This window comes from Dermatophagoides pteronyssinus, unplaced genomic scaffold, assembly GCF_027571235.1.
Source record: "Dermatophagoides pteronyssinus isolate colony J.1.1.1.1 unplaced genomic scaffold, Derpt_VIB-CSIC_2022.12 sq0002, whole genome shotgun sequence".
NCBI classification, from domain to species: Eukaryota; Metazoa; Arthropoda; class Arachnida; order Sarcoptiformes; family Pyroglyphidae; genus Dermatophagoides; species Dermatophagoides pteronyssinus.
In genome coordinates, this window is record NW_027461526.1 from 2,839,946 (window position 1) to 2,855,424 (window position 15,479).

General features: G+C 33.2%; 4 protein-coding genes across 5 annotated transcripts; 2 read left to right on the forward strand and 2 right to left on the reverse strand.

The window, feature by feature from the left end:
• Window positions 1-29: 29 nt before the first annotated feature.
• On the reverse strand, window positions 30-4,608 carry phtf (putative homeodomain transcription factor). The gene is made up of 7 exons (XM_027338374.2): window positions 4,402-4,608; window positions 3,216-3,533; window positions 1,861-3,150; window positions 1,509-1,803; window positions 998-1,443; window positions 802-935; window positions 30-742 (listed from the first exon to the last, which is right to left on the reverse strand). The coding sequence occupies exons 2-7, from the start codon at window positions 3,453-3,455 to the stop codon at window positions 247-249; spliced, it is 2,901 nt and encodes a 966-aa protein (XP_027194175.2). The 5' UTR covers window positions 3,456-3,533; window positions 4,402-4,608; the 3' UTR covers window positions 30-246.
• A 1,285-nt stretch (window positions 4,609-5,893) lies between these two features.
• AGO1 (protein argonaute-1) lies at window positions 5,894-12,680 on the forward strand. 2 transcript variants are annotated; one of them, XM_075824475.1, is made up of 8 exons: window positions 5,894-6,648; window positions 6,711-7,944; window positions 8,065-9,223; window positions 9,284-10,069; window positions 10,126-10,706; window positions 10,770-10,914; window positions 10,975-11,040; window positions 11,103-12,680. In XM_075824475.1, exons 2-8 carry the CDS (start codon window positions 7,923-7,925, stop codon window positions 11,215-11,217), a joined length of 2,874 nt encoding a protein of 957 aa, XP_075680590.1. In that variant the 5' UTR covers window positions 5,894-6,648; window positions 6,711-7,922; the 3' UTR covers window positions 11,218-12,680. The 2 variants fall into 2 exon arrangements, with proteins under 2 accessions (XP_075680590.1, XP_027205239.1); XM_027349438.2 differs by having other exon boundaries at window positions 7,521-7,944.
• On the reverse strand, window positions 12,670-14,328 carry LOC113798853 (chitinase domain-containing protein 1). Its single transcript, XM_027349450.2, has 4 exons — window positions 13,987-14,328; window positions 13,760-13,921; window positions 12,925-13,700; window positions 12,670-12,865 (listed from the first exon to the last, which is right to left on the reverse strand). The coding sequence occupies exons 1-4, from the start codon at window positions 14,137-14,139 to the stop codon at window positions 12,724-12,726; spliced, it is 1,233 nt and encodes a 410-aa protein (XP_027205251.2). The 5' UTR covers window positions 14,140-14,328; the 3' UTR covers window positions 12,670-12,723.
• Window positions 14,329-14,404: 76 nt separating this feature from the next.
• On the forward strand, window positions 14,405-15,447 carry LOC113798876 (V-type proton ATPase subunit D-like). The gene has a single exon (XM_027349467.2). The coding sequence runs from the start codon at window positions 14,507-14,509 to the stop codon at window positions 15,254-15,256; it is 750 nt and encodes a 249-aa protein (XP_027205268.1). The 5' UTR covers window positions 14,405-14,506; the 3' UTR covers window positions 15,257-15,447.
• The last annotated feature ends 32 nt before the right edge of the window (window positions 15,448-15,479 follow it).

Genomic DNA, 15,479 nt, shown 5'->3' on the forward strand with positions numbered 1-15,479 from the left:
AACGTACCGAATAAATTCGCTAATAATCGTCATATTGCAAGTTAATTTATTTTCAGTTCATAAATCATTTTAACAATTTAACAAGAAAAATAGATATATTTTCAATTCAAATTACATAATCACATAGATAAAATTGTACGAACAATCACAATCAGTTATTTGTTTGCAGCTTGCTTACTGAATTGGTTAATATGGGGGTATGTTTTGGAACATTATCACAAAACGTAAAAGGAGAGAAAGGTTTGTTCAACGCATCAATTTGATTTTGTATAATTTCAATTTGAAACCTAACATTTCGGTTAGTACGGCAGAAAATGCGGACAACACGACTACTTTAGTTATATTATATAGATATGGATTAGCGCTAAAACCTGAGATCTTATATGGTGATTCAAGCTCTTTGAGTAGATCGACGGCCAATTTCAATACCTGATTAGCCAACATTAAGGCATCTTTTTTATGTGGTTTGCGTTCTAATTGAAGATAAAGATTAATTTGTTCAGTAATTAATACTGATAAATTGGAACGATATTTCTGATTGATACGAGAACCAAGTATCATAAGACGCATAATATATATGCCCATTGCTAAGCTCCAGAAGATCATTTCCCAACAGATCAATCGAGTTGTACAGGATTCATTTGAATCCTTAAGTATTTGTAGACTGATACATGTTAATAAACAAATAGATATGATAAAAGTTGTCGAGCATATTGTATCGACCGAACGATGTGGACCGTATCTAGAATTAGGAATTAGAAATAGATTGAATAATTTTTTTTGAACAATTATAAGTTTTACCGTCGCAAATAAGATCGAACTGAAAGCCACACTTTAAGATTGCGTACTTTGTGCAAACGAAAATGAGGAATTTGTGACCGTTTTGCACGATCACGTCGTGTTATATGTGAAAAATATTTTGAATATAAGAACCGCTTGATTTGAAAGAAAATAGAAATTAGAATGATTCCGAAAAATTTTACTTAAAATATTATACCTGTTTGAAAGTTCGTTCAGTAACACAAAGTAAGAAGAAAAAAATTAAACTTAGAACAAAGCGTTCAATCATTGCGGTAAGTATAACGAAACGAACACGTGCGCTACGATTGAAATAGAATGCTTCATCAAGAAAAAAATTCAATAATCCATAAAGATCGGATAGATGTGATACATCAGCAGCAGCTGCTACAACTGGTTGTGCGATAGAAACAGCTAATGAAGATGAATTCAATATTTGTGCAATGCTTGGACCATCTTTAGTTGAATATTGTAGACGATAAAATGATGGTATTAATGATACGGTGAGTGAGAATAAAATTCCCAAATAGATGTATTCATTACTATGTTCAACCGTTTCTACTTTTCGTATAATAGATGAACTTATATCGACAACGGAAAGGTCAAATTTCTGGCAAACATTATGCTGCCACAATGAACAGCTCACTGAATGAATTGTAATAAGGATATTAACAAAAAATTGAAAAAGAATTCCAAGATGGAAAACAAACCTTTCAATTCATTCGATACAGTTTGTACAGAAGTGGCTGTTGTTGAAGATGGTGGTTGTGTATTGGTGGGACCATTCTCTGCTATATGAATTTTAGAGGTTTTATCGCTTTGATTCGATTGATTAGATGGCGTTGGATCATGATTTTCATAATCTTCATCAACGACTGTTGATTGACTTTTGTACTGTGAATTCCGAACACGAGAATGATCAGGATAATAGTCATATTGTGCATTATTTTCTTCTTCATCTAAGAATGATGAAGCATCTGATTGAATGGTTGGCCATTCCTCGCCCTAATGAAATAAATATTATGGATAACCTTAATTAAGTTTAGATTGCGTCACCTGTACCTGTAAGACAGTTGGCGTCATAGGTGAAATTGTTCCTTCCGAGTCGATTGAACTTCCATATAAACTCGATCTTAATGAAACAGGTGATGAATTTAGATGGTCATCTTCATAACTCCATGATGATGTGAACGAAGGTTTTGTCGGTTTTTTAGAAGTTCGAAGCCGACTTGGTTTATTTTTAGACCATGATCTAGGCAGTGAATCGGCACGCTTTCGTGGAGGAATGACAGGAAAATCATTTACCATATTATCATCATCATCGTCAACATCAAGTGATCGGTTAATAGTTTGGTTGCCATTCTCATTGGAGAAACGAATTTTAGGCAAATTGATCGGACTTGTTTTTGGCAGAAGTGATTTCTGGTAATTCGTGGGTAAAGAATTTGATGAATGATGATTATTATTATTCTGAAATTTCTCCAAACGTGCCATTCGGTTCTGTATTCGTTGATGAACATTAGCAACCGGTGATGAATCAACCGATGAGCTTGTACTACTGCTACTACTCGATGAGCTGCCGGATGTAGATGAACAATCGGTTTGGTGCGAGCTTGAATGATGATTATGATGATGATGATGATGATGAGTTTTGTGAGCATTATTTGTCGATGATAAATTCGAGTGGTTGTTTATAGTATTCGATGATGATGTTCCATATGATGACGATGAAGATGTTGACGATAATTTGAAATTTTTGATACCAACAATTTGTGTATGTATAATACCCAATACAATCATCATAGCAATGGGCATTAAAACTTCTGTTGCAGAAATTTCGGAAAATTCATTCGATTTTGTTGAATTTGATGTTGATGATGAATTTGTTGCCGTTGATGAATTAAATGAAGCATTGTTAAATGTAGTTGTTATATTTTTCTGATAATAAAGACGAATAGAAATGATTTGCATGATGTATAGAATGAATAATAAGGTGACTAAAAAAGCGCTAGTTTGTTCGGCCCACCATCGTAAATATAAAGGAAAGAATGCGACACGTAAAATGGCCTGAAATAGCATCGATATCCATCCTTGTTGCGATTTAGATTTCATCGTATATGCCGAACCAGATATTAGGTCCAAATCAATAAGATCAGCATTGATTATATTGTTCGGAGTTGTCGTAGTCGAATTTGATTGATTTGATGATGACCACTGTGATGGTGTAGCTTTTTGTGAATGTAATGATGATTTATTGCTTTTGACACCCACAGTCATTTGATCTTCAGTGGTCATTGCCATCGTAATCGCAGCCGATGTTCGATCCCATTGTTGTTTATCATAATGACAGATCTTTTATTTTTAGGAATCTTATGAAATAAAATTCCATATACAATTATATAAAGGTAATTATTTACCTTTTTTTGATATGATGTAATTAATTGGCTTGCCATTGGATTAAAATTAAATAATTCATCGAATCGAATCGATGAATTTGTATTCAGCAATTTGCCCATATTATGATCGTTGTTATTAATCGGAAACAATTTCACCATTAAAGTTTTAACAAATTTCATGACCATAAATATGGAATATGTTTTGGTGGAATCACAATCATAGCCATCGATGTGTTTATTATTATTACAATCGTTGGACATGATTGTTGTTGGTTACACCATTATAAAAAAACATTTGTCTCGATACAACAACGATTCATTTAAATGAAAATTTTCGAACTAAAAAATGAAAACGAAATTCAAATGATTAATTCAGAGAACGAAAAAAAAATTATCATTCCGACGAAAAAAAAGAAAAAGAAATTACATCCTTTGATTACAGCAATTCCGACGACAATAGTGGTGAATGAGATAAAACAGACAATCTTTGAAATCAATCAAAAACAGTCAAAAAAAACAAAATGGGAGGACTTTTTCGATTTCGTCAATCACCACTTTAACACACGTATGAATGTAAAATGAAATAAATATATCATCGAATGGAAAGATCCAACCATTACCAATCACCACCATTTTTGTTGTCGTTGTTGTATAAAGCTATTTTTATTTCAATCAATATTAAACACACAAAAAATCTAGAGTAATTGAGGACAAGATCAAGTTCAGATCAAAATTTCACGTGTTCAATTAATAATATTGAATTTTAAATGATTGCAACACTATTTATACATCAAACATTAAACATGGAACAGGGATTTTTTATTTTGCAAAAATATGTCGAAATAAATAAAATGCAGGAGATCCTTGAATAAATTAGACCGAGTAATAAAATAAAAAAAAAGATTTTATTTCAAATTTACTAAACTAATCATATCACATTCATATTTAATCCTGTGAATGTGTGGCAGTAATTTTATTTTCTCCTCAAATATATTTACAAATGTAATATCTGATTTGCAATAATATTTAAACTTGTTGTTAATCATTATCTCATCTATATATACATGTTAAATGTTTGTGCTTAAAATTTTATTTCATACAAATGATGATGTTATTGGAAAAAAACTATTGATGAATTCATATTCGATTAAAAACTTTCGGGAATATTATAAACAAACAAATCAATTCAACAACAGTGAAAACTTACCCATTTTGAAATTTTGAATTCAAAAACAAAAACAAAAATGATTCGAGACTAGAATTTTTCCAATTCACAAACACCAATAAATGAATGAATGATAAAAAATAATTCTTGTTTTTAATCATTTAAAGAAATATAAAATGACGATAATCATCGTGTACATCGACGTCATTCTATCTACGGGGTTTGATCATAAGGCTATCAAGCTGTAATATGATTGCTTGATATATGTCCTTGTATAAAATAATAAGCTAAAAATATCATCATCATTGAATAGTCGAATTTTTTATTCGCACATAAACATTCAACACAAACAGAATATATATATAGTCTGTTTGGTAACATTATTCCAATCAAGATCTATAGAATATAGTTCATGTAGAATAGTATATCAAAAAAAATGTATGTTATGAGTTGCGCGAAAATATATCTGATTTAATTAAGTGAAGAATTTTTTTTTAATATGTTCATTTTTGATTGATTTGATCTTATCGATATATATTCAATCTAAAAATTCATTAAAATTTAATATTTTTTAACCGGAAAAAAATTAATGATAAATGTGCACTTGTAGTGGCGACATCTTTCATTCATAATCCTCAACTATTTAGATTTTTTTTGAAATTTTTAAAATTATTATTGTTTTTTTTTGAATCTCATGTGACCAGAAAAATAAGGTCATGACTTGTTAAGTTCTTTATCCTTATTGTTATCCTTATTGACAATTAGGGTAGCAGCCTTGAGAAATGAAAGTCTCAAAAAATTCAACAAAAAAATCGACCGGATGCTTTGATTCATAAATGTTTAAAAATAACCAGATGGACCAGGTTCGTAAAGAGAAATCCTTGAAATTTGAATCTGACCTTGTGAATGTACACAATTACGGAACTCTATTGTGTCCTATACATGCAGTTGATTTCAATTTTTTTTCACAGGTTAGATTTTAGCCTTGATTTTTAATAATTTTCAATGGAACGATATCCTTGGCCAACAAAATCTTGAGATTCATGATTGTTTGAGATTGACATATCCATTACCTTGTGCCCTCAATTCAAAAAAAAAGAACGAAAGTACCAAATCTATATTTCAAGACAAGGGGTATTGTCTTGGTTGGAATATTTAAATTTTTTTTAAATCAAACTCTGATATTTTGTATGTGTAGGTAAAATGGAAGCAAATAAAATACTGACAATTTTGAATGAGAAAAATACGCATGTTCATTTCGAAAAAAAAACAATTCATAGCAGTAGCACATTATAAAGCTGAAAAAAATGGCGACCATTTAGATTTACTCATTCGAGAATACAACCAATTAAACATTGATTATTACCACTTACTCTCACTATATATGCTGCCAAACATTATTCGATTGATAGAAGCAGAAGCATACATAACGATACCTCTCAGTCTTTATTGTATGCTGTTTAGTTTTGCCGTTAAAACTTTTTTCGCTCGTTTTTTTTTCAATTTTTCTTGTTGTTGTTGCATCTGTGTTGCTCCATTCACAACAATTGCGAATATTGAAAAAAAACGAGGCGTCATATTTGCGAATTTTCATTTGGAAAGAGGCGCCACCGCCTTTTATTGGTGAGAAAATTGACTTTTTTCTTCTAAAACTTGAGCTCATCATCGAACAACGAACGAAATTGAAATGAACGAACCACCAATCGAGAAGTGCGTTGATTGTATATGCTCCAGCTCGAACTTTCTATACATATCACTATGGGCTACCAAAAAAGAAAACTATACAGTAACAACACAGCCAGATCAATCCATCCGACAATGCTGTTTGTATGAGTGAATGTTGTGTACAGGAACAATAATTCCTGGTTGTAAGTTTGAGTGGATTCGAGTGTGGTTTGTGTATGGCTGACTGGTGTTGTCGTTGTGTCATCAATTGTTTTTTTGTTTTGTTTTGTTTGTTTGTTTCATCGGGCCAAATATCAACTTAGAACAAAATAAAAAAATAATCAATTCGAAAAAAATTTAATTTTCTTGGCCCTGTTGAATCATCATCATCATTACGTCAACTTTTATTTCGAAAATACACACCCATCGACCTGCCCAACGATATTGGTAATTGAATATTATTACTACCAGCATCATTATCATCCTCATCATCATCAACGCCATCAAAATCCTCTCAACCTTCATCGTTACCGTTGAATTTGATAATTTTTTTTATAACAATTATTTACACTATTCTGACCATTTATTTTAGTGTTCCATATGAATAAAATTATTGTGTTAAAGGTATGCAGTTTATAATAAATGACATCTTTCGATTGTTTATACCTTTACATTAATTTTTATAGGAATAGAATCATCCTTATCATTTTAATTATTCCCACGTTCAAATCATAACTCAACAATATTGTGGTGTCTGTGTATGTGTGTGTGCTTGTGTGTTTTAGTCAATTTGTTGGGTGTGTATATTAGCAAATCGAAGAATCTGATTTTTGTCAAAATTTCAAATAGATTTAAATCGCCAAATCATCCAAACTCTTACACAAATCTGACACCGAATCAATTATTGTTTTTGTCCATTTTCTTTTGTTCCTTAGCCAAAAATACGAATACATTTAGTCAATAATATTACATTCACAAATCAACTTACTAAACAAGATTACAACAATCAAAAATTAATGTCTAATCGATGGTCAAATAGATTATTGCGAACTAATAGAATGAATTGCCAAAGATAGACAATTTACGAATTTATATTATCCAAGTTTTACCTCGTCTAGTTTCCACTTTTTATTGATTGAATTTTTTTTTGTCTGTCCTGGTCTTCCCCCTCGCACATTAATAACTTTTATCTTTGAATCAATCAATCGTTCTAAGTCAAGATCGAACCTTCACACCAATCTTTTGCTGCGAATCACAAAAATAGATGTTCTATTTCTTTTTTTTTCAATCGTTCATTGAATTCTTCAATTTTAACATAACCAAATATTACGACAATAATCTAATCCACACAACTTACAAACACCTAGAATATTCTCTTTTCTTTACATGTCTTTATTATATTTAGATTTACATATATTTAAATTGAATTTCGATTCTCATTCCCTTTTATCACTATTAATTGTCAAACAATCAACTCATCTGATACACATCAATAGTATCCTTTGTATAATTCACCAGTGCTTGTTATACTTGTTTCTTGAAAAAAACATTTTTGTTTTTGTTCGCAAATACTTGTATCAACTTTTTAAATTCCGGATTAAATCCGTACGTTTCAACAAAAATCATTCAACACGGCTTTCGCACATTTAAACGGTTTATCGACGAGTGCAGTCGTCTTTGACGATATTTTTTCAACATCTTTACCATCGGCTGCTTGTGCCGCTGCTGCTATAACCGGATTGTCGCCATCGATTGCTGCTGTCGCCACCGGAGGACCATCACAGACACTGCCGCCACCAATTGGCTCGAGCTCGTCATCATCGTCAACATCAACATCCTCGCCGCCATTATTATCAAGCCAAATTCAGCAGCACCAAAAACAGACAATTGTGAATAACATGTTTCCAATGGGAACACAACGTAAGCAAACTATATTCTTCAAAATTTTGGACAGAAATCCAAATTTTTTTTTCTATATACCCAATTAACAACTTTTTTTTGTCGTTTTTACATGTTTTTTCTCATATTGTCCTTGTTTAGCTTCTAGAGGGAAGGCTCCACAATTACCACAATTGCAGCCACCAACAATCGGTCAACATGGCCAATTCACCGGATCATTAGTCGTTGGGTCAGCTGGTACCGGTGGTAATGGTGGAGGTGCTACAACAGGTCCGATTGGTAGTGTTGCATCAGGAAGTTCGGTTGTTCCATCGACAAGTGGTCTGCAAAGTGGTGGAGGAAACGGTGGTTCCGGAAATGGTAGTGCTGGTAGTGGTGCGGTAGGTGATCCAGGCTATACTGGACCAAAGTTTATATCACCTCGGCGACCAGATTATGGCCATTTCGGACATCCTATTCAACTGCGAGCCAATCATTTCCAGATCACTATGCCACGTGGTTTTCTTCATCATTATGATGTGACCATCACGCCAGAAAAATGTCCAAGAAAAATTAACAGAGAAATTATCGAATTGATGGTCCAAGCATACAACAAAATATTTGGAAACATAAAACCCGTTTTCGATGGTCGAAAAAATATCTACACACGTGATGATTTGCCTATAGGCCGTGACAAAGTCGAACTGGAAGTAACACTACCTGGTGAAGGAAAGGATCGAGTTTTTCGTGTCGCAATCAAATACGTGTCCAAAGTTAATCTTGATTTGCTTGAAGAAGCACTTAAAGGCAATTCTCGTACGATGCCACAGGATTCAATACAAGCATTGGATGTTGTCATGCGTCATTTACCATCTATGACATATACACCGGTCGGACGTTCCTTTTTCTCAACACCCGATGGTTATTTTCATCCTTTGGGTGGTGGTCGTGAAGTTTGGTTCGGTTTTCATCAATCGGTCCGTCCATCACAATGGAAAATGTCATTGAATATTGATGTTTCAGCGACTGCATTTTATAAAGCCCAGCCAGTAGTCGATTTCTTAATGGAAGTATTGGATTATCGTGATGATCATATCCGTAAAGCATTGTCTGATTCTATGCGGGTTAAATTTACCAAAGAAATCAAAGGTCTTAAAATTGAAATCACACATTGTGGTACTATGCGACGAAAATATCGTGTATGCAATGTTACCCGACGTCCGGCACAGCTACAATCTTTTCCATTGCAACTTGAAAATGGTCAAACCATCGAATGTACTGTGGCCAAATATTTTCTGGACAAATATAAAATGAAATTAAGGTAAGCTTTCTTTGTTTATTTGCTTTGAATTTTTTCAAACCCTATATTTCTCGATCTCAGATATCCAAATTTGCCTTGTCTTCAAGTCGGTCAAGAGCACAAACATACCTATCTTCCAATTGAAGTGTGTAATATTGTATCTGGTCAACGATGTATCAGAAAATTGACAGATATGCAAACATCAACGATGATCAAAGCTACTGCTCGTTCTGCACCAGATCGTGAACGAGAGATAAATAATCTCGTAAAGAAAGCAGATTTTAATAATGATCCCTATGTACGTGAATTCGGTTTAAGCATATCGAATATGATGATGGAAGTAAAAGGACGAGTACTGCCCCCACCGAAAATTCAATATGGTGGGCGTACAAGACAACAAGCTTTTCCAGTTTTAGGTGTATGGGATATGCGTAACAAACAGTTTCACACGGGTGTCGAAATCCGAACATGGGCTATTGCTTGTTTCTCACCGCAACGTTTGTGTCGTGAAGATGCATTGCGTTCATTCACTCAAAGTTTGCAGAAAATTTCCAATGATGCTGGCATGCCCATCATTGGACAACCATGTTTCTGCAAATATGCTACCGGTGCTGATCAAGTGGAACCTATGTTTCGTTATCTGAGACAAACATATGTTGGCCTACAATTGGTCGTATGCGTGTTACCGGGCAAAACACCCGTCTATGCGGAAGTTAAACGTGTTGGAGATACTGTATTAGGCATCGCTACCCAATGTGTGCAAACAAGAAATGTTGTCAAAACATCTCCACAAACATTATCGAATTTATGCTTGAAGATTAATGTCAAATTGGGTGGTGTCAACAATATCCTTGTGCCCTCTATGAGGTAAATGAACTTTATCTGTTTGTTTTATAATGTTTAATCTTGTTCATATTCAATAGACCGAAGGTGTTCAACGAGCCTGTGATATTCCTCGGTGCAGATGTAACTCATCCACCAGCAGGCGATACTAAAAAACCATCCATTGCAGCTGTTGTCGGTTCAATGGATGGCCATCCCAGTCGTTATGCAGCAACTGTCCGCGTTCAACAGCATCGCCAAGAGGTCATTCAAGATCTCAGCACAATGGTGCGCGAATTGCTGGTACAATTCTATCGATCTACAAGATTTAAACCGTATCGTATAATAATGTATCGTGATGGTGTAAGCGAAGGCCAATTTCAGCAAGTATTAACCCATGAATTGATTGCCATCCGTAAAGCATGTGTTCAACTTGAAGACGATTATCGTCCTGGCATTACGTTCATTGTTACACAAAAACGTCACCATACCCGGCTATTTTGCGCCAACCCAAAAGAACAAATCGGCAAAAGCGGCAACATTCCGGCCGGTACCACTGTGGATGTTGGAATTACACATCCTACAGAATTTGATTTCTATTTATGTTCGCATGCTGGTATACAAGGGACAAGTCGCCCTTCACATTATCATGTATTATGGGATGATAATGATTTCTCAGCGGGTTAGTTGTCTATTCCACATTGTCCAGTATTATATGAATTCTATATATATTGATATTTTTTAGATGAAATTCAAGTGCTGACCTATCAACTTTGCCATACATATGTGCGATGTACTCGTTCGGTATCGATTCCAGCTCCGGCTTATTATGCTCATCTAGTTGCATTCCGTGCTCGTTATCATCTGGTCGATTTAAAAGAATCAGAAAGGTTGGTAGTAATTTGATTAGGGATGAGTAACTAATTTTTTATTCGTATTCTCACCTGAAGATTGAGTTTAGCCGAAATCGAATCTAATACTTCGACTTCATTTTCGGAAAATGAACCACATCCCACGTATGTATTCATGTCAGAATGAAAACAATTACTCTATTAATCAATTTATCTTTTATCTGTAGTGGTGAAGGTACCAGTCATTATCCTGGAACGAATTTGGATGAACGTACAACAGCTGCAATGTCACGATCAATAGCATTACATCCAAATTCATTCAATGTCATGTATTTCGCTTGAACAACTTTCAGTAAATACTGATAATTGTTGAATACTTAACCAGCAGTAAAATCCGAAAAAGCCACAAATATTAATTTTGTCTTAATCATCATGACCAATCGTCGTATTCACTAGCATATCTTCACTTTATGATTACATTTGTTGTTGCAAACACACCTAGCCATTAATAGCCATTACATATGTTGAAAACGAAGCAGCTATATTTTACTTGCAAACGAATCTCATCAAATCCACGAATGCATACATACAATCGTTTTAATTTTCGCTCTCATCTAATCAGGCATCAAACATCATCAGTCTACAACCACCGTCCGTACCCAATGAACAATGAATCGAATATTATTTTCGAAAGGGGCCAGAAAGTAAAGCATGAATTCTGCTTAATTTAAATTTTTGGATAAATCTTCCATCAATGATGAAAAACAATTCTCCCTTCGTATCATATAATCATCTATTTCATCTGATTTGATGAATTTTCAATCGTTCACTTATATCCTTTTAATTTACATTTTATCAACGATGATAATAATATCTGATTCTGCAATCAATTTCATACAAAATTATTGGCTTTCTCATATCTTTCAAATTTTTGTGTCCGAATTTTTTTCTTTCAATCAATCGTCCAGAACATAAATACACCGACACATTACATTTTAATAATTTTCAGTAGGTGCATTTAGTCAATTTTTTACGTCCACTTCTTATTCGATACAAAAAAAATTCATCTTGTGTTTTAAAATTTTCATAAATTATTCATCATGTTTGACAATAATTCCATTGATTTGTTTGTTATATTATCACTAAAAAATCCCGCTTTGACAAAAAAAAACATGCATGTTTTTTCTTAATTTTTACACCCGTTTCTTTTTATTGAATTATGACAGTTAATTTAAATTTTTTCATTCTAATCAAGAACTCGTTCAACACACATTTTGCCATTTAATTCAATTCTGTATTTGGTTTGGTAAAATTAAGAAATTGTATTTCATAGATATTTCAGAAGCCATTTTCCACCATCACGATTCGAATCAATGAAATTATCGCAAAACATAAACGTTGTTCTTAAGTCATCGATTCTAACCAGAGATAGACCAGGAGCACAAATAAGTCGATCTAAATTATTGTTTCGAATTTTGTTGGTGTTGAAGATTTTGGGTTTGTATATTTATGCTTCAATATCTTTCTTATAAACGTACTTGAACATCCTACCCATACATAAAAAGATTTTTTTGTCTGGATCATACAATCTATCGATTGAATAGTTATGAATCGTACGAAAATTGAATGTAACATGCACACACACACAGAAACACAATTACACAAAATTGTTCCAAACAATAATCATTTTCCCTATACTTATTAAAAACATTCTCTATATATGAATATTTCAAAATATTGCTACTAATTATTATAATTGAAAATTTCAGCGCTTCGTTCTATTAAAATAAAATATTTTTCATTTATGTTTTTTTAATATTTATTTTTAAGCATTTTATTAGATTATTTTCAAAGAATATCATAAAAATAATCTAATCCTTGACCGATTTCCCATATGGATAATCCAGTGCCCATTTTTATAGCCAATTCGATACGTTTTCGTATGGAATATAATGTCGGATAGAATACACGATTACGACCAGAAGATTCTCTACGTGTTATACGTTTTGAATTATTAAGAAAAAGGGTATTTATTCAATAAAAACTTACTTGTATTCGAAATAATGTTCAGCCGATGACTCATCCCATAGAATTTTTGGTCTATGTTTTTCCAGAATTTCTATGTAGCGTGTACCAAGAATCGGCCCTCCACCGGTAATTGAATAGTCGTTACCATAAAAATTTAATCCGATTAAGATTTTTTTCCGCACTGGACTTGTATCTTTCGGTGCTAATAGTCGAATACACTTTTGTATCCAGTGTAATGGACTATTAGGACCCGGTCTGGATGGATCGGAATAATCATATGTCATAACAGAAAATCCTTGAATATATGGTGCTAAACGTTCAATGTCATCTTTTTGGAATGTGCTAAGAGAATCCCCATAATGAATGGGAGGTGGGACGGCAATATGAAGCTCAAGATTTGACTGTGACAGTTCGTCGGTAATCCATTCAAACATTCTTGCAAGATCCAATCGATGTTGACCGGCATATGCACGCCATATCTCTACTACATAACCGTCAAATTCATATTTTCGTGCCAGATCAGCTAGATGTCGACCGATCTGTCGTGCTAATGAAGAATCGGTGATCAATTGTAGATACTGTGAATGGGTCATACGTTCAAAAAGAACACGGGGTACAATTTTGATCCGATCATTTTCAGTACGTAATTCTTGCATCCACCCATAATCGATGTCGTGTTTACCCTCGACAATAATATCATTTTCCTCCTTATTTAATCTGGCTTGAAGCCATACAGGTGAAATGTGCGTGAATTTTCGCGCAAACAATTTCGCAATATCGTAACCATGTGAATTCCACTATTAATTTTTTAAAAGATTTCTCATAAGAATGAACAACAACAAAAAACAATACATACAGGCGTCACATAAGCCAAAACGGTTCCGTTGAAATTTTTGGTTTGTTGTCCATTCAGACTATACGATCGATGTTCACGTAAGATATCTTTTGGTTTTACATTTGAAACAACCAATGATCGTTCATATACGGTCTCCAGTACTGGCGGATTTGGTTCAATTGGCTTTCGAAAAATTAAGCATATTTAATTCAGTTTAATGTTGTCTTTTTTGAGAAAAACAATATTACCTGATGCGTTTTGGATGGCCGACGATCAGATCGGCTCAATGTTGAACGCCCAAATCTGGGTGTAATTATTAACAAAAACAACGTCAATATGATTGAAGATTGGATGATTGTAAAAAACGCATGTTTACCACTTCGTAGCCAATGGATTATCATGGCTAGTAAAAATGTTAATGATATTTTGATTATTAAATTGACTATCAATATTGATAATTTTTATCTATTGAGAATTAGTTGTTCTTAAGTTTCTTTGTTTCAATGACAATCGAATAACAAACGACTAGGTGTCATGACAACCTTTATTTATTGTATCGTCAACCGAATGAGTTCTACCCAATCAATATTTAATAAACGAATTTAAATCGAATAATATCGGAACAATTTAATAATTATCTATTTGAACCAATAGGATTGTTTTGGTAGAAATAGATGACCTAGGCCAATAAAAAACTCAATTTTGTTGTTTTGATTTCGTCTGTTGGAGTTGACAAATTCTTTAATCTTCGAAAGTAAAAGTACAAAAATGAGTTCCAAAGATCGCATAAATATTTTTCCATCACGAATGGCACTCACAACGATGAAATCACGTTTGAAGGGAGCACAAAAAGGTCATTCTTTACTGAAGAAAAAAGCTGATGCATTACAGATTCGATTCCGAAGTATATTAAAAAAGATTATCGAAACAAAAAATCTGATGGGTAATGTAATGCGTGAAGCATCCTTCAGTTTAGCCGAAGCTAAATTCACCGTTGGCAGTGATTTTAATCACATAATATTGCAAAATGTGACAAATGCACAATTCAAAGTTCGATGCAAAAAAGAAAACGTTGCCGGAGTGAATCTACCAATTTTCGAGACCTTTCAGAATAGTAGCGATGCAAATGAATTTGCTGGATTGGCTCGTGGCGGGCAACAATTGACCAAGATCAAGAAAAACTATGCTAACGCAATAAAACTATTGGTCGAATTGGCATCATTGCAAACAAGTTTTATCACATTGGACGAAGTAATCAAGATAACAAATCGACGTGTTAATGCATTGGAATATGTTGTTATACCACGTATCGAACGAACAATAAATTATATCATTTCCGAATTGGATGAAATGGAACGAGAAGAATTTTATCGTTTGAAAAAGGTACAAGAAAAAAAGAAGAAAGTTCGAGCAGCTCGTGAAGCTGATGTTCGTTTATTGAAAGAAAAAATGGGCAATCAATTTAAGGAACCGACCAATATCCTTGAAGATGAACACGATGAAGATTTGCTTTTTTAATAATTTGCATAATTTATAAGTATTTGTGTGTTTATTTACTTCAAATCTTAAGTATTGTATTGTATTGTTTTGAATTAATTTCCCTAAACTTTTTAAAATATTTGATCTTCCACTATTGATTGTTTTTAGCTGGTCAGTATTACGATTTCTCTAGTTAAGCCAAATAAAGTTTTTTATTGTTTGTTTCTTTATTGAGATTGATTCAAAATAATTTATATCATCA